This window comes from Clarias gariepinus, chromosome 28, assembly GCF_024256425.1.
Source record: "Clarias gariepinus isolate MV-2021 ecotype Netherlands chromosome 28, CGAR_prim_01v2, whole genome shotgun sequence".
NCBI classification, from domain to species: domain Eukaryota; kingdom Metazoa; phylum Chordata; class Actinopteri; order Siluriformes; family Clariidae; genus Clarias; species Clarias gariepinus.
In genome coordinates, this window is record NC_071127.1 from 19,814,070 (window position 1) to 19,838,816 (window position 24,747).

At 38.2% G+C, this 24,747-nt stretch overlaps 2 protein-coding genes and 1 pseudogene across 2 annotated transcripts; 2 read left to right on the plus strand and 1 right to left on the minus strand.

The window, feature by feature from the left end:
• LOC128516161 (histone H2B-like) overlaps positions 1–24,747 on the plus strand; it is a 153,807-nt pseudogene that overhangs the window by 83,989 nt on the left and 45,071 nt on the right.
• Positions 12,340–12,826, plus strand: LOC128516144 (histone H3). Its single transcript, XM_053490452.1, has one exon. It carries the CDS (start codon positions 12,416–12,418, stop codon positions 12,824–12,826), a length of 411 nt encoding a protein of 136 aa, XP_053346427.1. The 5' UTR covers positions 12,340–12,415.
• On the minus strand, positions 14,636–15,060 carry LOC128516171 (histone H2B-like). Its single transcript, XM_053490477.1, has one exon. It carries the CDS (start codon positions 15,055–15,057, stop codon positions 14,683–14,685), a length of 375 nt encoding a protein of 124 aa, XP_053346452.1. The 5' UTR covers positions 15,058–15,060; the 3' UTR covers positions 14,636–14,682.

Genomic DNA, 24,747 nt, shown 5'->3' on the forward strand with positions numbered 1-24,747 from the left:
AAGATATACTGTAATTAAGCAGTTAGATAATGCAGTCCTGTCCAACAAAAAGTACCTCTATTTACCTCCACCTATTTATATTTGTTGTTTGTATATTTATTTCCACCTATTTATATTTGATGTGCTTCCTCAACCTTAAGCAGATATGTTTGTCATGTCCATTCACGCTGTGAAGGCATCTGTCAGGTTTCAATCAAGATTGTGATCCATGTCATATACTCCTGATTATGTTGATTATTCCAAACAGGATTTTACATCATGTGCTTGTCTTCAGACCAGTTGCCTGAGTTTTGCGGAAGTCAGTTCCCAGTTTAGACATAAGCAGTCCTCTGAGTTTATGTGAAGTTGGTCTAAATTTCTAATGTCTCCAATGTATGTCCTCCAGCCTGTCTTGGGGCTGACAGCTATTTGTTGACCTGCTCCAGTTCTCCAGCTAAATGGTCTGTGCATGAGGGTTTTTCCTTCCATCTGACCCCGCCAGTTCAACCATGAGCATTTTTCAGAGTTGAGCGGTTCCTCATCGTTCAGGCGCTCACTGCTGAGTCGATTGTCCAGTTTCGGTTTCTTCTGTTTCTCAGATATACGATGACACAGGTGAGGTCAGAACTGGTGTTTCTGCATGCATTGCAGAGCTGTATGAGAGCAGCCAGGAGCAGTAGGTTGTGGACATCTTCAAGGTGGGCAGCCATCCAGGTCAGGATCTGTCTTAACACACTGAAGAGATTGTGAGATTTGAGATCTGTCCCTAAATGCATTGCTTTTCTGTCCCTGCTGATTTTTTCCCTAGTGCTACTGAAAATTTCCCTTGTTCTTTTCTTTGTTGTACTGCTTGAGGATGCCATAGATGCTATTATGGAGTGTGTCATAAAAGAACTCTCGTTGAGGTAGATGCAAAGTAAGAAGTGCTAGATTTAAAAAAAAGATAAAAAATCTGTTTTTATGTAAAAAACTAGCCTAAATCCTAATTAACTTAGCCAAGTCAAAGTTATACAAACATTCCTACACAGCTGCATAATAAAAAGCGAAAAAATATAACACACTCCTAAATGAATTCTTTTAATTTAATCAGGACATGACTGATATCAACACACTGAAGGCCACATGGGGCACAACAATGGGGATCTACTATATCTTGCCACATGGACTTCCAGCAATGACTGTTCTGATGTTGGAGTAATCCTCGAGGGTGATTCTTAATTCGCTGTTCCTTCAGATGTCATGAGCAAAATTCTTTTACCTCTACATTCCTGGAACCAGCCTTCATTCCTTTGACTGGTTCTCTCACCAAATTTATGGTTACTGATGTTGTGCAGTTGTAATTACTGTCAAATTATTTGCATATGTAATTAAATATCCCATATGCTGTTTTACCATTGTAATTCCTATGCAGTTATATGCATGTATTTTGTTTTTATTTTGTTTGGCAATATTCTTTATATTGGAAAAAAATCTTTGCATTGTTGCATAGAGCCTTAACGTAAACTTGTTCAGTCCATTTCTTGATTAATTCAGAATTAAGGCTGCGCTCCTGCCGGGTTATGATTGGTTGAAATGGCGAGGTCACATCTGATTGGTTAAAGAGCACGACTGACGCGCTAAGATAAGATAAGTATTTTGCACAAAATCGCTATCAAATATTATATTAGAAGATAAATTCATAGGTTTATTATTATCAAATATTATATTATTATGATGATAAACCCTAGGCACGAGACAGTCGCCAAGACCATTAATACAAATTCTTGTATAATGTTTATTTTATGACACCTTTATTTTTCAGGGGTTTGTCATGAATATTCAAATAAATAATTATATATAATAAAATTAAATATTTTCATAATGATAAATTGGACGAAGCTAATTTTATTATAAACTAAACAATATAAAAGTATACATGTAATCGAAAAAATATTAATATTTCTATTTTTTATATACAACATATTTATTTTTATATTGCTTTGTAACGTTTGGATTTAATTAACCCACTAGTTACTATGCTACGGGGTCGAGAATCAAAATACAGGTTTTTAAACAACACTTCCGGTATTGTGCAATCGAGGCAAGATAAGTAAAGACGCGACACAAAAACTAGATTTAAACCAAACCAAAGTGTATTAAACAAAACAAACCAACAAACAAACAAACAAGGTGCACCCAAACCAATATATACAATATATACAATATATACACAACAGCACACCTGTTGTTGATGATTAGTATAGATGGATTGAGTTGTCTATAATTATTGCGCATTCATGCGTTGGTTTAAAGGCGATATGCATCGACAGAAGAAATGCGAAAATTGATGCAAATGCAAAAAAAAACAAAAGAGCGGCTAAATTCTTTTTTTGTAACACGTGTTATGCGCTAAAATGCCCCCTGCCATAGATTGCACCCCCTACATAATCGCTGTCAAATATTATATTAGAACATAAATTCATAAGGTAATGGTTTACAAATTACAAATCACATGAGGCAATAAAATTAAAAAAGCAATATGAAAATGAATATGTTGTATATGAAAAAATAGAAATATTAATATTTTTTCAAATACAACATGTATACTTTTATATTGTTTGTTATAATAAAATTAGTTTCGTCCAATTTATTATTATAAAAAATATTTATTTTTATTATATATAATTATTTATTTGCATATTTATGACAAACCCCTGAAAAATAAATGTGTTACAAAATAAACATTATACAAGAATTTGTATTAATGGTCTTGACGGCTGTCTCGTGCCGAGGGTTTATTATAATAGTAATATTATAGTTAATAATAATAAACCTATAAATTTATGTTCTAATGTAATATTACATTACATGTCTTTCGGCTGTTCCCTTTCAGGGGTCGCCACAGCAAATCATCTGCCTTCATCTAACCCTATTCTCTGCATCCTCTTCTCTCACAGCAACTAAGTTCATGTCCTCTCTCACTGCATCCATAAATCTCCTCTTTGGTCTTCCTCTAGATCTCCTGCCTGGCAGTTCCAAGCTCAGCATCCTTTTACCAATATATTCACCATCTCTCCTCTGAACATGTCCAAACCACCTCAATCTGGCCTCTCTGACTTTATTTCCAAAACATCTAACATGGGTTGTCCCTCTGATGAACCTATTCTCAATCCTATCCATCCTTGTCACTCCGAAAGAGAACCTCAACATCTTCAGCTCTGCTACCTCTAGCTCTGCCTCCTGTCTTTTCTTTACCTCTGCTCCCTGTAGCCTCACCGCCCTTTTGAGTACCTCTCATTTACATACATGTATTCCGTCTTGCTGCGGCTAACCTTCATTCCTCTGCTTTCCAGAGCATACCTCCACCTCTCCAAATTTTCCTCCACCTGTTCCCTGCTCTCGCTACAAAGCACAATGTCATATGCAAACATCATAGTCCATAGAGACTCCTGTCTTACCTCACCTGTCATCCTGTCCATTACCAGAGCAAACAAAAAGGGGCTCAGAGCCGATTCTTAATGCAGAATCACATCCACCTTGACCTCTGCTGTCACACCTACAGCACATCTCACCATGGTCTTACAGCTCTCATACAAGTTCTGCACCACTCTAACATACTTCTCTGCCACTCCAGACTTACTCATACAACACCACAGGTCCTCTCTTGGCACCCTGTCGTACGCTTTCTCTAAATCTACAAAGACACAATGCAACTCTTAATTACCTTCTCTGTACTTCTCCACCAGCATCCTCAAAGCAAATACTGCATCTAATGTAATCTTTTTAGACATGAAACCATATTGCTGCTTACAAATGCTCACCTCTGACCTTAACCTAGCTTCCACTACTCTTTCCCACAGCTTCATTGTATGGCTCATTAGCTTTATGCCTCTGTAATTGCCACAGCTCTGCACATCTCCTATGTTCTTAAAAATCGGCACCAATACAGTTCCCCTTTATTCCTCTGGAATCCTCTTACTCTCCAAGATCTTGTTAAACAAACTAGTCAGAAACTCTACTGACACCTCTCCTAAGCATTTCCATACCTCCACAGGTATTTTATCAGGACCAACAGCCTTTCCACTCTTCATCCTGTTCAACGCCCTTCTCACCTCACTTTTACTAATATTTTCTACTTCCTGTTCCACAACAGTCATGTCTTCTACACTTTGTTCTCTTTCGTTTTCCTCATTCATCAACTCCTCAAAGTACTCCTTCCATCTTCCCATCACCCTCCTGGCATCTGTCAGTACATTTCCATCTCTATCTTCTATCTTCCATCTCTATCCTCGCCAACCTGTACAAATCCACCTCTCCCTCCTTACTGTACAGCCCAGCATACAAGTCCTTATGCTTTTTGTTTGGCCTTTGCCACCTCTACCTTCACCTTACGCTGCATCTCCTTGTACTCCTGTCTACTCTCTTCAGTCCTCTCAGTTTCCCACTTCTTCTTAGCTAGCCTCTTTCCCTGTATACACTCCTGGACTTCCTCATTCCACCACCAAGTCTCCTTGTCCACTTTTCCCTTACCTGATGCTACACCAAGTACCCCTCTACCTGTCTCCCGTTAGAATAAAGTGATAACATTGTGTTAAAAATAATAAACTAGTTTAACTTTAGTCCCAGCCCTGATCTAATGTCACACAAACTAATCACACAGACAGAGCTCTTATGGAATTTCATTATCCTATCTGCACTGTAAAAAGTGGGACTGGGGTGAAGTAATATTTAATAAAAAATTTGGTTAACCTTTACACTATTAAAAAGAGTGCAGCAGGTTTTAAACAACATTAAGCTTAATTCAGCAAATTTTGATTAACATTTCATTTATTTCACCCAATTTTAGTAGAAATTAAGTGAGAAAAATTAAAGTCTCAAAAAAAAAGGGTGGATTTCACTTAAAAGACAGTATAATTTTAATCAACATCCACTTCCGCCTGAATCGCGCCACATGGACATCGACCAAGCAGGAGCTTTTGGATTGCTTTGCCACATTTCAAATAAAGACCCCAAGGTAAGATGTTTTGTCTCATTTTTAATGAATAAATGTCTAGTAGCAATGTTGGTGTTAATGCAATTTGACAGACTAACATTAGTTAAATGCATTGCACATGAGCTGCCAAAGCTAATATAGTTAACAAGTGCTTAAAGTATCTTTAAATAACTGAAGTCATGTTAATGCTAAAGTTAGGTTAATTTACTGGTCCTAAATCTGTGAAAAACAAAGTCTTTGCATTCAGTTTGTGTGTTTTAAGGTGACGGACATTTTAATTTTCTTCAGGTCGAGGATAGGACTGAGGAAGGCCGTCTAACTTTATAAAACTGCTAATAACTTATACCCTTCTAATTTAAAACTATCCGCATAAAACATGACACTAATGCCCCCTTCTATATTTTACCTATTTTGTTGTGGCAGCCTTGCATCTCTTTTCCTTACCCCATGTCTAAGTATTATTAGTAAAGTTGCCACATGAAAGACCACAAAATGCACATTACAGGGCAAATAAACGTAAATAAATCTGTGTTAATTTGTTGAGAATAAGTTTTCATTGATGACGTTTTATTTAATGACTAAATTTTAATGACAACTTTTTAAATAATAATAAAAAACTAATATTCCCATCTCAACGTGCCGAAGTTTTTCCTTTTTTTAACCAATCGTTTGCATGTATCCGTTTGAACATGCAAATCCTCTTTCTCATTGGACGAGAATCTATACAGCAAGTCAGGTCTCTTAAAGCCGGGCACCTGTTAGCATGCTAACCAAGTCAAAGGTGCTGTTAGCACCGACAAAATAATGAATGACATGCGGGCCTCAAGTTCACCGGCGGCCTGTCAGGTGGGAAGAAAGAGAAGACATGATGTGGGTGGAAAAAACACGCCACCCTACAGTGTATGACAAGGTAGATAAAATATAAGCTAACGTTGTTTAAATAACGTTAGGTAAATGTTATCGTGTTTTAGTGATTTGAAACCAGCGATAATCACCAAAGAGCAGGTCTATCACTCTGTGTATCCGGGTGTCGTAAGTTAATGTTAGTTACAAGTAATATTAGCCACTCCAGACCTCTCGGTAGTAATTTGCATAGGTGCTATTCTTGTATTGTGTGTTGGATGCCACAAGTGGAAACTTATCTGACTGATTTTTGCCAACATGACAAGTTTTCTAAAATGTCTACATGATGTACAGTAACAGTCAAAAGTTTGGACACATTTACCTAAATGTGAACTTTTGACTGGTACTGTATTTGAATCTAACATGTTCTAAATATCTTTTGTCATAAAGTCTTTAACATTTGACTGAGTTACTTCTGATAAGTTCCCTGTTTTAGATTTTTATACTGTCAGTGACTGTAATTTGAATGTATAAACAGAATTGTATATTTATTTATTTTTTACAGGTGGATGCAGTCTCTGACTGTCTCTTATCAACAGGTATTTATATACACCATACATACAGTACAATACAATGTGATAACGACAGACATTCTGTGCCTTTTCACAAAAATGTATAATGATGTAATACAGGAAAAGGTTCATGAAGAATGCTGTATAGATTTTAAAGTAAAACTAGGGGTATTGATGTTAATGCAGATCAACTTGGATGGCAGATTTGCCAAAACCCAATAAACAGCTGTTATTTTGTGCTTTTTACTTACTTAAGTTCCAAGGCACACCTCGAAGCCATGAACATAAAGAATTATGGACAGTCATGTTTTTTTTCCTGAATAGAAGTCATTTTGCTTGAAAAATAAACCATGGTTTGCAGACAGTCCTACTCAAGGTATTATTCAACGAGGATTCTGTTTGCCTACTGTATATGCAGTGTCAGGGATTTTGTAATCAAACTGGACTGTATGATGATATTCACAGTTAGGATCAGACGAATTTGGACAGATAATTTTGGCTCTGGACACCACCACAATGGATTTGGAATGAAAGGTTCTGCTTAACATTTAATAGCTTAAAGCACAATCAATAGCTTTAATTAAATTTTATCAATAGCTTTAATAAAATAGCCTTACTATTTTTTATGTTTACATCCTGTGACAAAACCTCTGTATTTGCTCTTTTGTTAAGTCTTTAGTTGATTGTTGTCACTGTCACAGATACCCCTATCTCTGGGAAGATGTTCTTGTTCCTGACAGCTGTTTTAAAGGGGCTTTTCTTCAGCAGAAAACTAACTAAACGAAACTAACGCGCTTTTAGCTATTTGGACATCTGCAAAGATTTAGGAGAAATTAGAAAGTGCTTTAAGAAAAAAAAAGTGTATGAGGAAATATGGGAAGAACTGATAGTCGCAGGATTCACGCGAACAACTGACCAAATTGTGAACAAGCTAAAAAAAACTGAAGAAAGAATACAAGAACAAAAAGAAGGGGCTCTGTAAAAGTGGCAGCGGTGGAGGAGCAAAAGATTATTTTTATGATGTGATGGATTCGGTGCTGGGGCACAGACCATCGAACCAACTAACAGCAATGCTTTAGGAAATCGTCTCCCCTTCCACATCGGATCTTGGTAAGCTAAGTTACTTGTTTACTTTCTATGTTAGTGTAAAAAAAATCTCAGTTGCTACATACGTTTACGTGTTTGTGCAGCCATACTTTAATTACTAATATGATGCTTTAACTTGTTGCTCAATGAGTCATATTGTTGTATGTATGGGTGGGTTTACAACACAGTCTGTTGAAAGAAGCGCTATCCAAGATGTAAAACCTTTAAAGGAAGGCATTAATGTGTTGTTACTGTGTACAAAATTGAACAAGCCGAAAATATAAAACTGATGTTTTCTGTACTGTTGATACTTAGACTCAAGTACATCATGTGTGGGAAGCCCTAAAGATCAGGAAGAATGCAGTGCATCTTCACCTTTAAGTGAAGCTTTCTACAGAACCACGAGAAAAGGTAAGTACTGTTTTGTTGCCAGTTTCTCAGTAATGACAATTAGTATAAAACTTTTATTTGTGTGTCATTACACAGCTAAGAGAAAGACGAGAGAAAGGGATAATGAGGAACTACTTGCCAATTTGGAACGATCGGATGAGCAATTTCTACACAAAGTAAAGAAATGAACGAGGCAATTCTTAAAAAAATGGATGAGGCCTCAGGTGCTATGCTGGGCCTTTTGGAGCGAATGGTTACAGTTATGGAAAGAAATTAGACAACACATTGTTAAAGTTTTTTTTTTTTTCATTTCATTTATTTTTATTGTAATCACAGTTTAATGTTCCAAAAAATGTTTGCACTTTACTTGTTCTTCAATTGTTTGCACTGTTGCACTTCAATAAAACACTACAAATTTATTGGTCCTGCCTGTTTGAAGTCCATTAATGCAACTCTTACATCAGCGCCTTCTGGATGTCCACATTCAGGTACTGCCTTAAGAGGAGGCTGTAGATTGACATGCATGGCACGAAGATCCTTACTAAAGTTGTCAGAATGCTACTCACATATATTGTGCAGCACACAGCAGGCCAACACCATCTTCTTTGTAAGGCCAAGTTGACAATCATTCCTTTTCATCAGACATCTCCAACGTCCTTTTAACATACCGAAATTCATTTCCACGACCGACCTTGCACTGATTATTCTGTAATTATACTTCTGCTGTTGAATTGATAATCTGCCAGTGTCTGAAAATGGCTTCATTAGCCAAGTTTGCAGAGGGTAGGCAGGGTCACCGATTAAGTAATGACCAACATCACAACCACAGATGGTGACCTGCTAAGCCTAAACAAAGTTAACATCACTCAGCCTTTCCCATACATATGACCCTTGCATCATGCACTGTAAAAAAAATCTGTAAATTTACATAGAAATTTAAAAGAAGAATGCTGTTTTAATGAAATATCAGTAGGTTGCCGTTTTTTACAGTGCATTGTGGGAAGACTTGCTCAATTCAGGTTTTTTATAATTAATTCTAAAGTATTTCTAAAAATAACATTATAAAAACATGTGGGTAACGGATCAATTAAAACAGAGACCATCGTAGCTGGGTGCCACGGACGGATGCCGAAAGTGTGTTTAGGCTACACACAGAAAACAAAAATCTGGCGCGACACGGAGCTGCGGAACTTCCATACTGCATTACATTTTCCATCGTGTTGCTAACAGGTAAGAGTTCGCTTTTATTCAAACTGCAAGGTTAGTTGTCTGGGAAGATATGAATATTATATGATTTTGTCAGGGCTTGCATAATTTGTTAGCTATGTTAGCTCTCCAAGGATTATAACATAATCTGTACACTCCTTTAAGGTCCAAGTGATACTCAAGGGCAGTGGATGAAACAATGGATGATCAGCTTGGAGGGCAGAATAATCTGTGAGGGTGTGCAACCAACCTTTCTGTCTGGACTTGCTGCTTTGTTTTCACTGTATTACATCTTTAACCTGCAATATCAAGAGGAAGCATCCACATTGGAATTCCTTCAAAGGTAAATTTATTTTTTATCTTACAATAATATGGTAATAATAGTATTTTAAAAAGTAAAGTTAAAGTTTCTGGGTCTTTAAAGGTTTAAGCTGTAAGTTTGGTAACACTTCATAACATTAGCTAATGTATTAAATAACAAGCTTTACAGTACTGTGTAAATCTTTTAAATCTTGTTTTATTATTAAAGTTTTAAGACTTTTAAGTTTGATGACAGAAAGTCTTCCCTTATTATTTTTTTAGACGATTTGTTGGAATAAATCCGGAAAAAGGGAACAAGGCTGCAAAAGGAAAAGTGACATCTAAAAAGACTGGGAAAACTGTTCAAAAGAAGACCATGACAGTCAATTTGAAAGTGTCAAATCTTTTAAAAAGATTGATGGACTTTGAGTGGCACTTTATTTAAAATGTTTTTTGTTTTACAGTGGTTTGTATATACTGTTATTTTTTTTGTATTCCACTTTTTATATCCAGAAAGGGCTTGTGTTTGATAAAGCCTTGTGTTGATTTATTTATTTTCATTATTTTTTTTCGGAAGCTTGATTTGAAGCTTGTTTATTATTTAATGTCAAGTTGAGGCATTTTGAAATTGTGTTTGTTTTCTTAAGCCATCTTTGTATTTCTCCATGTTATGGGTGCTTATTTGTTGCACCATAGTTTATGCACTCAAAAATATGATGGCTTGCATTTTTCACATTTCTTTTTGGCACAACAAACAGCTTAACAATTAATATAATGTTAAATGGAAATAAAGAAATACTAAAACAGTAAGTTGGCATTATTTATTTTGTTTTCCACAAATATAAAATGCAGGGTATAATAGCATTTGCAATTTAGAATAATTGGGCTGTGATTAAAATGTATATTAACAGCTATATACTGCTAAATAACAGTTGTATGCTGTAGCTAACAAAACAGTATCTTGCTGTTAATTTTAATAACAGTAACCCACTGTTTTTTAACAGTGCAATGCTGGCAACAACAGCTGCCAGTAGATTACCGTTTTTTTACAGCATTTTTTTTTACAGTGTGAACACTACCAGGAAATCCAACACAAATGTCCCAAAATTGTCCTTTTCCATCCATTCACAACAGCTTGTAAAACAACTGAATGCCAGCCTTTGCGGGTAATCACCTGGGTACTCTTCCGGGTCAATTATAGGTATGTGACTGCCATCTATTGCCCCCACACACTGTGGCACTCTCAAAACTGAAGGGGGTAAAAGTTCTGACTGGTCTGGGCAATGCTTACAGGGCTTGCTGCATGCTGGCGTGACGTATGCACTGGGTCTTGCCTAGCCCAAAGAGCTCAAGTACACATGTGAGACTTTTAAGAATCTGTTCTTATAGCTGGACTGTGAGAGAATGTCTCCAAAAAGTTAAAAAGTTCTTAAAAATAAGCTTCTTACTTAAGTCAAGGGAAATGTTATATTTTTGTAAACATTTTTTGTAAACATGTATATAATTTTGTTTTAAGCCTTACCAAGTCTTAAGTTTACAATAAAAATGTTGTCCTATCCTATGTTGTCCTATCCTAAAACCCTATGATTTTAGGTTTTTGTTAAAATATACACTTTAGTCTGTTCGTGTAAAGAGTATATTGAAATGCATGTAAACCATAAGGTTTTTTAATAATGCGTGTAAAATGAAAGCATAAAAACTCATCTATTTGTTATCTTTTGATGAGACAGGGGACGGGGTTGGAGAGAAGTCGAAATTAGACGGCGTGATGGTGATTGGCTGGTTTGTCACAACTAATGTAGCCAATGAGGATGCAGCAGTTTAGACTATATTAAAGAGCGCGAGGGTATGATCGCTTACATTTTCGGTTTTCTTTGAATACGTTAACATAGTGAAACATGTCTGGAAGAGGTAAGACCGGAGGAAAAACCCGTGCCAAGGCCAAGACTCGCTCATCCAGAGCCGGACTGCAGTTCCCCGTGGGCCGAGTCCACAGGCTCCTCCGTAAAGGTAACTACGCTGAGCGTGTTGGTGCCGGTGCTCCGGTCTACTTGGCCGCTGTGCTGGAGTATCTGACTGCTGAGATCCTGGAATTGGCTGGTAACGCCGCCCGCGACAACAAGAAGACCCGTATCATCCCCCGGCACCTGCAGCTCGCCGTGCGTAACGATGAGGAGCTGAACAAATTGCTCGGCGGGGTGACCATCGCTCAGGGTGGTGTGCTGCCCAACATCCAGGCTGTGCTTCTGCCCAAGAAGACCGAGAAGCCGGCCAAGACCAAGTAATTTCATTCACTGCTGCGTTTCAGTATCCAAAGGCTCTTTTAAGAGCCACCCATTTTCCTTTAAAAGTGCGTCTTTTCCTCATCAGTTCACAAACACTTGTAATAACACGTAATATATGAATAATGAATTATAAATATTTTGTAATAAGAGATTACCTGACAGAATGATAACTGTTTGTTGGAGATCTCTTCTATATAATGTGTGTAACTACTAGCATCATTAATTCTAATTAAATCGTTTAGTCAAAATAAATATGTGAAAGTTTTTTTCTTTTTAGTTGAGCAGGAATATGTTAAAGAATATGAGATCAGAATAGTATTTTCAGAGTGAAATCAATATTCTCCAGTCAGGGAAGAGTCCGGGTTCAATTGTGTGCGACACTATATACTGGCCATGTGAGAGTTGTGTTCGGCAGACAGTAATATTTTGAGCTACAGTGCTGTACACTCAGAAATGTTTTTCTGGAGACGTTTATGGAATGAATACATGTAAAGATTTAGTTCATTTTCATGTGATGTTTTACTTAAAACTGCCCTCACTGTAAATATACAGTTTTTCGTTAAGGTAATAAGTTTCAAACCGAGTCGGTGGGAAAAGAAGAGGAGCCAATAAAAGTGAAGCCTCGTTACGTTACGGAGTGACGTAACACGTTGGAACCAATCACAGGCGGCGCTTTCGAAACGCCCAATCAGCGCAGCCGAGCGTTAGGCTGTAAATAGGCCGCGTTCTCTCGTGTCTCTCATTCTATTTTTCTTTGAAGAAGTATAGACAGCTTATTAGCGATGGCAAGAACCAAGCAGACCGCGCGTAAATCCACCGGCGGTAAGGCGCCTAGGAAGCAGCTCGCCACCAAAGCTGCCCGTAAGAGCGCGCCGGCTACCGGCGGTGTGAAGAAGCCTCACCGCTACAGGCCCGGCACTGTGGCTCTGAGGGAGATTCGCCGTTACCAGAAGTCTACCGAGCTGCTCATCCGTAAGCTGCCGTTCCAGCGCCTGGTGAGAGAAATCGCCCAGGACTTCAAAACCGATTTGCGCTTTCAGAGCTCGGCTGTCATGGCCCTGCAGGAGGCGAGCGAGGCCTATCTCGTCGGTCTGTTCGAAGACACCAATCTGTGCGCTATTCACGCCAAGAGAGTGACCATCATGCCCAAGGACATTCAGCTGGCCCGCCGTATTCGTGGAGAGCGCGCTTAAGCATCAAACTCCGTCGAATCTACACAAAGGCTCTTTTAAGAGCCACTTCATTGTTTCTAAAAAAGTCGGCATGTTTTCTTAGTTTTTTTTTTTTTTTTTTTTATATACATTTTTGTACACAAATTGACTGCATGCCATGCTTGCACAATAGGTCATGTATCTATAGAATGTTTGACAATAAGTGGAAAAAGTAAGTCAGGTTTATAATAAACGATTAGTTATTTAAAGCTTGTGTATAGATTGGTTTGGTGGTCTGATATTACACAGACTTTATTTAAATTATGTCTTAAACATGACAACATTAAATGCATGTTTGCTTTTCAAGACGCGCTTTGTTATAAACCTTACTGAAATATAAGTGTGATATTACATTACTTGGGTTAATATTTTAGTTTACAAATGCGGTAGATAAGGCTTGAGATTATTTTAAGCAAGTAGTAATAATGAAGTATGCTAAAGTTACGAATATTTAAGACACTTGTCCTTTAAAACTTATATGATAGTTAAGTTTCTCTGTACATGATAACTATTTTAATAGTACTATCGTAGCATATATAATTAGACTTCTCCCTCCATCACCAAACAGAATGACCTTACTTCAATTAAATCATTTAAATAATACATTTTGAGGCATTCAGTGCTGTTGTATGTTAGTATTGAGACACTCCGTGCTGGAATCCTCATACTCCCAGAACCAGTCTTTCATACTCAGAGTCCTGGAATATGGCCATGCCGTCAGGGAAGATGCTGGACGGAAATTGTAAATGCTTGTATTTTTATTTAATTTTAAAGCTCTTCCGGATTTTAATAATGCGTTGAAGGGGTCCTAACCCAGGTCCAGGAATTAAAACTTAAACATTTCCTTGATGCAGGGTCATAATTTTACACTTCGTCAATATAAAACAATAAAAAGTCCACCATCATTGTATAAAATATGGAAGTGTGTATAAACCTTTCGAGATCTTACTTTGTTAAAAATGGGTTGGCCTTGGACAAGAGCCTAAGCTTTAAAAAGCTAGCTTTGACAACAGAGTTAATTTGCTTATCCAGCTTAAAATCACTGGGTGTCCAATAAAACACCCAGGTTTCTAGCAGTTGGTTTTACATAAAATGTAAGGAAATTAGTTTTAGAAAAAGGGTCAACACAGGGTCCACTACATCGTGAAAAACAGGCCACCTCAACGTAAAAACGTTACAATTATAAGTAACAATTTGCACAGCTTTAAGTTTATTCAACTTTTAGAGAAATTTGCTGGCCAAAATGGGACATAACATGTACCCAGTCCAAATCTTATGTTGACTCAACTTGTAATTAAAATATGAGTAGCCAAAAAATCTACTTAAGAGTAGCTGCACTTCAAAATAATATTACTCAAGTAAAAGTAAAAAGTAGTCATCCAAAATATTACAATTAAGAGTAAAAAGTATTTGGTGAAAAGACTACTCGAGTACTGAGCAACTGTTTCATCGTAATGACACTTTTTTATTTAGAAATTATAATATATGGCAATATTGCAACATTCAATCAAACCGCTGAATTTAATGTTTTGTCAGATCGAGAAGACACTGCAGTATGAAGCTATTCTTTTGCAAGCTTTGTATATAATGCCAGCTGAAAAGAGCATTTTCTCCCACTGTGCCGTCTAACTACATGTGATTGTTGTTCAAACACTAAAAATTGTAGTTTCACTGATTACGATGTGCTGCTATAAAATCGCTTTGAACGTTTTATCATAACAGCAAGTTGAAAATAAGTGACAACTTTTCTTCCGCAGATGGGGCAGGGAAATCGCTTTGTTAGAAAACATGGGTGGCTCTTAAAAGAGCCGTTGTGTTGATGGCGGCGGTGACGCGCTTTACTTGGAGCTGGTGTATTTAGTCACGGCCTTGGTGCCCTCGGACACGGCGTGCTTGGCCAACTCACCGGGCAGCAACAGGCGCACGGCGGTCTGGATCTCCCTGGAAGTGATTGTGGAGCGTTTGTTGTAGTGAGCCAGACGAGAGGACTCACCGGCAATGCGCTCGAAGATGTCGTTAACGAACGAATTCATGATTCCCATCGCTTTGGACGAAATGCCCGTGTCGGGGTGAACCTGCTTCAGGACTTTGTACACGTAGATGGCGTAGCTCTCCTTCCTGGACTTTCTGCGCTTCTTACCTCCTTTGCCGGCGGTCTTAGTCACGGCTTTCTTCGAGCCCTTCTTGGGGGCGGTCTTGGCTGGCTCAGGCATGGTGCTGCTGTTTCACAACGAAACTAAAAAAAGAATGAATAGCTCCGACTCGAGGGCCCTCTATGTACAGGTCAAATTGTAATTAGGAACAAGCCAGGAACAGATTTTGATTGGTCTGTATTCAAAAACTCTACACGTGAGGGACCTCCTACCACACTATTTTTTTTCCTGTTACTCCTCCCCCTCCGCTTCGCTTTGTGAGCCTTCCCGCCGTTTTAAAGTCGTGGGTTAATTTATTATTTTTACAATTATTTTATCCAGAAATTAAGTAGATCACGCGTTCAACCATCAAAAAAGATCATGTTAATATAATTTGTAAACAAACGTTGTCTCTTAAAAGAGTCTACATTTATAAGTAGAGTGTGTACCAGATATGGTACATACTCTATGCTTTGCACACTAAATGCTTTGTTCATTTGTCTTTTGGTGTTTTAAATGCATTCAGATATGGAACTTCAAAGTGTTCAAAATTAAATTAATAAATAGGTCATGATGAAATAAATAACTCTGTGAATAAATAAGACACAGATATGTAATATGAAAATGATATTGTGAAATAATGGAAAATATTTTTTAAAAAGCTTATTATTGTGAAATATATTGCTCTCTGCTATATAAATTTACTTATTATTATGAAATAATATTTCATGGTCATTATTTTTTTCCCAATAACAGAGATTATTACAGAGGCACTTTATTTAATTCCAGCTGTTTTTATAGTCAGTTTTTATTTTAAAATCCTGTTTTTCATGATGGCCTATTTTTTTCATAATGCGACTTTTCAGCAAAATGAGTCGTTTGTCAATCAGTGCCAGTGGTTTGGACCTGCGCGCCTACTGGCTGATCCTTTAACATCGATTAGTTTCCCTGGATACCTGCTCCGCGGACCGCTACAGCTAGCAATAACGTGCTCGGCAGTGGCGGACTGACCATCTGGAGCACCGGGCGTTCTCCCAGTGGGCCGCTGGTCAATGTGGCCGGCCCAGTCAGTATGTAAATTTATTAAAAAAATTACGGAAAGCATAATATTGCATCTCTCTTTTACGCAGATAGATGAATGTGTTGATCATATGGGCGCCACACGCTGCACGTGTGTACTGAGAAGATGTGTGCGCGCGTGAGGAAGAGAAAACAGAGCAGGAGCTCAGGTGTGCTGCTTCTCCCCGAAACGCTCTATTGTTTTACCCTTTTCTTTACTTTATGTTTTGTATTATAATTTTGTGACGCTGAAAAAGGCTGATAAATGTTTCGTGCTGAACGCTAATGTTGACTCTCAGCTCTCCCCCCGCCCCCGGCTATCCGGCCCAAAGCGGCACAGTTTGTGTGCATGTGAATATATTGCAATCCTATTTTATTACGTGTTCTGAAACCACGCCCCCTTTCACTTTTAATTGAAAAAAAAGAAAAGGTGGAGCTGAATATTTACACAACAAGAAGAAAAAGCTTTAAAAGCAGATGCTGTGAAATTCTTCAAATTATCAGATTATGCCTTTGACGTGAGGGGAAATTGCAGTTCCGCAGACTCTGACAGCTCTAATATTACATCAGGGACAGCGAGTCTGGATCCAGCAGCCTCAGGGTTGACCAACACCTTTCCCCTCAGGCCAATCAGAGGCAGCATTAGCTCGAGCTAGTAAACTAGTTACTCATTTTAATTATTATTGTAGAAAATATTAACATAAAATAAGGCTGAGAAAATATTATTTTTTTATTAATATTAACTACAATAATAATTACTAGCATGAGCTGATGCTGCTACTGATTTTATTCCAGATTACCTGTTTGATTGGCATAATTTTTACTCAGGTTGATCAGGGGAGAGGTGTTGGTCAGCAGGCTCTGGTTCATCATCACTGACCCGGCTGTACTAGCAGCTTACACTGATGAGTGGTATATCTTACACTGACTGCATCAAGATGATCCCCCCTGACTAGCTGAAATATTGTCTTTATAGGGACACTTTTATCTAATTTCCACTCGACAGGAGCACAGAAGGAGCTGCATGATAATACGTCACAGGCCACGCCCACTTAACAGAAACGACCATGGCCAAAGTCAGTTTACTGGTTATTCTCCAAACTATGAAAATGTATTTCAGTATCCAAAGGCAGCTTATTCGACGTGTTATAACCACTGAAAGAGATCGACAGACAACGATAATGTGCTAGTAAGTTCTGACACCTGTTATGCCCCCAGTTCCAGAAGTTCCACAGGCCCGTAGCCAGGGGGGGTTCGGGTGGTTCGAACGACCCACCCCCCACTGCCAAAGGTCCAGAATTTTTTGTTATTATTATTATTATTATTATTTTGTTTTTTAGACGGATTAAAATCGTTGGCCATTATTTAAAATAACACTTTATTACAAAACAATTTACAAAAAACCCCGCGACATGTTACAAGTCTGCGCAGCAACTGACGTTTTTTAAATCTGTGAGGCGGGATCCAGCGGTGTATAATATGGGTCGAAAAAGAGCAGGAGAGACGGAAGAGAAAGCAGGGAGCAGCGTCATTATCGCAGAATATTGAACATATTGTAGCATTTTTAACCGCTAAGAATGAACTTGAAGAGGCGAGTGAGCTTCTTCACTGCCTAGTGCAAATTGCTGTGAGTATTTTATTCAGCTGGGTACATAAATCAGCACTTTTTTTTTTTTTTTTTTTTTTTTTTTTTTCAAGTCAACAATCTACAAGACAAACTTCTAACACACACACACACACACAACCTGGCCGAAGCCACTAACCCAAACACCTATCCCCAACAGGGTGAACACATAACAACCCCTCCCGCAAAGCATGATGGTTCCTAATCGAAACCCCGCCCACGCCACAATATGTTCAAAAAGACTGCCAAACAGAGTCTGTTACTACCTCAAGATCAAATTGCTAACGCTAGTTAAGTGGTAGCTAATCGTCAACCCCACATCACACACAGAATAGTTCTCTTGTGCCTTTTCTTGAGCAGTCTAAATGGCTATGACAAGTTTGTAACATCTTAAATAAACATTAACAGACAGTAGCCTATCTGATGGACCTGTGAATTTATGTAAAATAATGTTAATCTATCAAAAAAAGAAAAGAAAGAACGACGAGTTCAATGCGTAAACAAACCTGCTTGACCATGCATAGTATTAGGATTTATTAACATTTTATTTTGAATTAATACATTATTATATTAAATTAGTAAATTTATTAAATTATTCTATTAACCATAGGCGATGCTGTCTGGTGTCTATACGCGGTGTAGACAGCATTCGTATGAAGTTTATCATGAATAATTGTTAAATAAAGCATAAAATAAAATAGGCCCACAAAAAAATATTTTTTATTCATCCCACAGTCTTGTAAGTACATTAACTGATCATCTTTTCCCCGTAATATTTGTATATTATTATTATGAGATAATTATTGGTAATATTTTTCAAAAGCATGCACATTATGATACCAGCAGACAAGCTAATCTAGCACATGTCACTAAAATGCAGTATTTAAACCTTAAAATGAAATACAAAATGAGTAAATATCAAATACAAAATACTGAGAAAAAAGGTCCACTTTTTAAAAAAAAGAACCCCCCCCTTGCACTAGGCTGGCTACGGGCCTGTTCCAGTCCTTAACTATCGAACTGTCAAGTCACCAGAGAAACAGTATCCAACACCAGTCGAGGCCAGAACCATCTTCTAGGTAGAGAGAATCATTCCCAGACAGCAGACGCATCCCAAAGAGACACACGGGGCATTCATGTGACGAGATCTTCAACCAGAAGTGGGGCACCAGGATGGGTCAGACAGGTCCGGAGGGCAGAGGGAGTCTGGATCACTGGCAGCTCAGGAACGACATGTGTAGCTCGACAGAGAGAGGGAAAGAGTGAAAGGGGGAGACAGGAGGAGAGAGGAAAGTGAAAGAGGGGGAGAAAGAGAAGAAGAGGAGAGATGGCAGTTAGGTCTGGTCACAGTATAACGTAATGTGAATGTATATTAACTGTAAATGTGTTTTTTATTTTTAACCCAGACTAGCATTAGCTCAAATGCTAATGGTAATGCTATCTAACTATACTGTTGTTGTTTTTCTTTTTTAACACGTAAATTATGCAGTAAATAAAACAATTTAACATTTCAATTTTCAGATCGCCACAAAAATTTGTGTGCACACTAAATCGCCAGTGATGTGGATGTTGCCACGAACACAGCAGTTGTGGGATATAATTGTTCCTGATTTCAGCCCGGCGCAGTTAATTGAAAATTTTAGAGTCTCGCAGGAGTCATTTGAATACATTTGTTGCCAGCTGAGTACAACGGGGAAAAGAAACACTACCTATCGCCTGTGTGTACCGTTAATAAAACGAGTTGCTATTGCCATTTGGAAGCTGGCAACCGGCGGCGAGTATAGAACAGTGAGGCACCTTTTTGGAGTAGGCATATCCACCATATGTAATTGTGTGCAGGACTTTTGTGATGCTGTGATTAGAGTACTTCTGCCTCAACACATTAAATTTCCAGATCCAGCCAAGTTTGTGGAAATGGCAAAAAAAATTTAAAGTCGCTGGAGAGTGCCACAGTGTGTGGGGGCAATAGATGGAAGTCACATACCTATAATTGCACCGGAAGAGTACCCAGGTGATTAACTGCAAAGGATGGCATTCAGTTGTTTTACAAGCTGTTGTGATTAAAAAGAAGACAATTTTGGGACATTTGTGTTGGATTTCCTGGTAGTGTTCATGATGGTGACCTGCTAAGCCAAAACAAAGTTAACATCTGTGGCTGTGATGTTGGTCATTGCTTAATCGGTGACCCTGCCTATCCTCTGCAAAACTGGCTAATGAAGCTGTTTTCAGACACTTGCAGATTATCAATTCAACAACAAAAGTATAATTACAGAATAATCAGTGCAAGGTCAGTTGTGGAAATGAGCTTCGGGAGGTTAAAAGAACGTTGGAGATGTCTGATGAAAAGGAATGATTGTAAACTTGACCTTACAAAGAAGATGGTGTTGGCCTGCTGTGTGCTGAACAATATATGTGAGGAGCATGGTGACAACTTTAGTGAGGATCTTCGTGCCATGCATGTCAATCTACAGCCTCCTCTTCAGGCAGTACCTGAGCATGGACATCCAGAAGGAGCTGATGTAAGAGTTGCATTAATGGACTACTTCAGCAGGCAGGACCAATACATCTGTAGTGTTTTATTGAAATGCAACAGTGCAAACAATTAAAAAAATTTTTTTAGCAAACTGTGTGTTGTTTGGTTTTTCTCCATAACCTTAACCATTCGTTCCAAAAGGCCCAGCATAGCACCTGAGGCCTCATCCATTTTTTTAAGAATGGCCTCATTCATCTCTCTAGATAGGGAGGGATAATTTACCAGTAGACACTGTTCTGCCACCTACTGCATAGAATACGTATTGCACCATTAGACCTAAATCGATACTTGATGAGCTAATACAGTGGTTCTCAAAGTGTGGGGCGCGCCCCACTAGTGGGGAATACAGACATGACAGGTGGGGCGCAATAAACAGGAGGGAATTAGTGGAAAATAATAGGAAAGTACCTATTCTAATTCATGCGTTTCTTTATTGACAATAAAGATCGGGCACTCGAAACTAAACAATCACACGCAAAGAAATGGATCATTAATACAAGTAAATTAAAATAACATCACAGAAAAAGTGGAACCATAGTGCAACAATAACGGTTTAACATCGGCATGTTAATTGCAGAGGAACAATATATAAGGAAACATTCGGTATTATATATGTAATTTCATTTACTCCAATGTGTATGCTGATGTTTCTTTATTTTTTTTAATAATTAATATTTTATCAGGCAGTACTACTCTGGCATTTCTAGTTTCCAGTGTGGCAACAGAGTAGCTTTTTGATCCTTCAGGCGCTGAACAAAAGGGAAGATCAATATCGTTCTACGCTTTTTGTTGGTGTGCGGCATTTAGTGATGATCCCTAAATCATCCATTGCACTCTAAAAAAATGAATTTGTGGCCTTGTAAATTTCACAGTTATAAAAAGGTTATGTTACCTTAAAAAAATCTCTAAAAGTCACATACATGATTGTTTGAGTTAGACAAATCAAAATAAATGCCTAAAAAAACAACTATTAATTTTGTCTTAAATTTACACTATAATTTAAGTTTACTTCACTAGTAAAAATCAGCATTTGACTAACTTAATTATATTTTTAACATGCTTTTCATATTTTTTGATACATTTCAATCAAAATATATGGTAATGGAGTAACTGTACTGATTAGTTTTAAGAACTACAATTATCACTTATTCCAACTCAATATTTTTTATGTTTAACAACAAAAACTTAAATAATTAAGTAAATTGCCCTGTGCAAGTGCTTATGGGAAGTCTGGTGTAACATCAGAGACAAGAAGGCTGTGAAGATGTGAGAATGAACATGAATTCAATTCAATTCAATTCAATTTTATTTGTATAGCGCTTTTAGCAATTTTCATTGCCGCAAAGCAGCTGTACACAGTCAAAAAAATTATTTAAGTTTGTATGAAATGTGAATTTGTATAAATCAAAATGGTCAGTTTGTCCCTGGTGAGCAAGCCAAGGGCGACAGCGGCAAGGAAAAACTCCTTGAGATGGTAATAGGAAGAAATCTTGAGAGGAACCAGACTCAACAGGGAACCCATCCTCATTTGGGTGAAACAGAAAGCAGTAAATGATCTGCATTTATACAGTGTGTAGGGTGGGAGGCAGTTCAGCTATGATAGCTGATGTTAATTGATGTTAATATGGAGTCCAGGTAGTTATTGAAGACCCAGGTAGACTTGTAAGAAGTTCCAGTCATGAACTATCGAACTGTCAAGTCCCCAGAGAAACAGTTGCCAACACCAGTCAAGGCCAGAACCGTCTTCTAGGTAGAGAGAATCATCCCCAGACACCAGACGCATCCCAGAGAGACACACGGGGCATCCATGTGACGAGATCTTCAGCCAGAAGCGGGGCACCAGGATGGGTCAGACAGGTCCGGAGGGCAGAGGGAGTCTGGATCACTGGCAGCTCAGGAACGACATGTGTAACTCGACAGAGAGAGAGAAAGAGTGAAGGGGGAGACAGGAGGAGAGAAGAAAGAGAAAGAGGGGGGGGGAGAGAAGAAGAGGAGAGATGGCAGTTAGGTATGGTCACAGCCACACAATGTATAATGTGAATGTATATTAACTGTAGAGTGCAAGCAGAGACTCCGGCAGGACTAACTATGACAGCATAACTAAAAGGGAGAGCCAGAAGGAAACACAGACATGAGGGCTTCCTGACATGTAAAGCAAACAATCACCTCACCGTCAGCAAACCTGAGTGATCAATGAGAGTGAGGAAGACAGCATCCAAACATACCAGTTCACCATAATACTCTACGTCCATGAGTCCCCCAGATCTGCTCCTTTACCTATGGCAAATTTATTTATAAAAATGCTTGGCTAAATAAATAGGTTTTTAGCCTGGACTTAAACACTGAGACTTTGTCTGAGTCCCGAACACTATTTGGAAAACTATTCCATAATTTTGGGGCTTTGTAAGAAAAAGCTCTGCCCCCAGCTGTATTTTTCATAATACGCGGTACTGACAAGCAGCCTGCATCCTTTGATCGAAGTAGGCGTGGCGGATCGTAAGACACTAGCAGTTCGCTCAGGTACTGCGGCGCGAGACCATTTAATGCTTTATATGTCAAGAGTAGTATTTTAAAATCAATGCGAAATTTCACAGGGAGCCAATGGAGTGAAGATAAGATAGGGGTGATGTGCTCATATCTTCTGGTTCTAGTGAGGACTCTCGCTGCTGCATTCTGGACTAGCTGAAGCTTATTTATGCATCTAGCTGAACAACCAGACAGTAAGGCATTACAATAGTCCAACCTAGAGGTGATAAAAGCATGAACTAGTTTTTCTGCGTCGTTTAGCGACAATAAATTTCTTATCCTGGCAATATTTCTGAGGTGAAAGAATGCTATCCTGGTAATATTATCTACATGTGCTTCAAATGAAAGGCTGGAATCAATGATCACACCAAGGTCTTTCACTGTTGCATTTGATGGAACAGAAAGGCCATCTAAAGTTACGGTGTGATCTAAAATTTTACTCCTAGCTGTATGCGGTCCTATGACTAGAACTTCTGTCTTATCCGGATTTAGCAGAAGGAAGTTAATTAGCATCCAATTTCTTATGTCCTGCACACATTGCTCAACTTTAGTAAGCTGTTTTTTCTCATCAGGTTTTGCTGAGACATATAACTGTGTATCGTCAGCATAACAATGAAAACTAATACCATGCTTACGGATTATGTTGCCCAGAGGAAGCATGTCAAGGGAAAAAAGCAGTGGACCTAAAACTGAACCCTGCGGAACGCCAAACTCCACTAGAGAACATGCAAGTCTACATACTGATAACGATGGGTCAGATAGGATCTGAGCCAGGAGAGGGCTGTACCCTTAATTCCTACTACATTTTCTAATCTGTGAAGAAGAATAGTATGATCAACGGTGTCAAAAGCTGCACTGAGGTCAAGTAATACAAGCATAGTTACACAACCCTGATCAGAGGCCAATAGAATGTCATTTACTACTTTAACGAGTGCTGTCTCTGTACTGTGAGGAGGCCTAAATCCTGACTGATACAGTTCATGTATGCCATTTCTATGTATATATGAGCATAGCTGCTCCGCTACTATCTTTTCCAGAATTTTAGAGATAAAGGGGAGGTTTGATATTGGCCTGTAACTGGACAGCTGACAGGGGTCGAGGTCAGGTTTCTTAATTATTGGTTTGATAACTGCTAATTTAAAAGATTTTGGAACATAACCAGAAGAATTAATTATTCTCAACAGGGGTTCTGTTATTGCTGGTACTATCTGTTTAAGAAAATGTGTCGGTACAGGATCTAATATACAGGTTGATGAATTTGAAGAAGAGATGAGTGAAATTAGTTCATTCTCTTCAAGGGGAGTAAAGTAATCTAGGTTCTGAGCTGACATGGCTAGAATAACATCTGCATCAATTACATTGTTCGGTTTCAAAACCTCAATTTTATGCCTAATATTTACAATTTTATTATTAAAAAAGTTCTCACTATTGCATGATGTTGTTGTGGAGATTTCTGCAGTGGTCTTATTTCTGGTTAATTTGGCTACAGCATTAAATGAGAATCTAGGATTATTTTTGTTATTTTCTATAAGAGTGGAGAGATATGTTGATCTAACTACACTAAGAGCTTTTCTATAGTTCAGGATGCTCTCATTCCATGCTATTTGAAATACTAGTAATTTAGTTTGACGCCATTTACGTTCTAATTTCCGAGCGGTCTGTTTTAAAGTGCGCGTGTGATCGTTACACCAGGGAGCAAGTTTCTTATCTCTAATAATTTTTCTTTTAACTGGAGCTACATTATCTAAGGTATAGCGAAATGTTGACTCTAAATATTCAGTCGCCTGATCGAGTTCTGTGGGGTCAGACGGTGATCTAATCGAAGTTGGGAACTCTGGGAGATTACTGATAAAACTCTGTTTGGTAGTTGATGTGAATGTACGTTTCATACGGTAGCGCGGCGCTGTGTGTACATTATTACTGTGACACACTTGAATTGAGACAAGATAGTGATCTGAGATAACTTCAGATAGTGGAATTGTGAATAAATTTCTTATACTTAATCCGAATAATATTATTAAATCTAAAG

Coding starts and splice junctions, on each gene's coding strand:
- LOC128516171 (XM_053490477.1), bottom strand. CDS start 15,057: ATGCCTGAGCCAGCCAAGACCGCCCCCAAGAAGGGCTCGAAGAAAGCC.
- LOC128516144 (XM_053490452.1), top strand. CDS start 12,416: ATGGCAAGAACCAAGCAGACCGCGCGTAAATCCACCGGCGGTAAGGCG.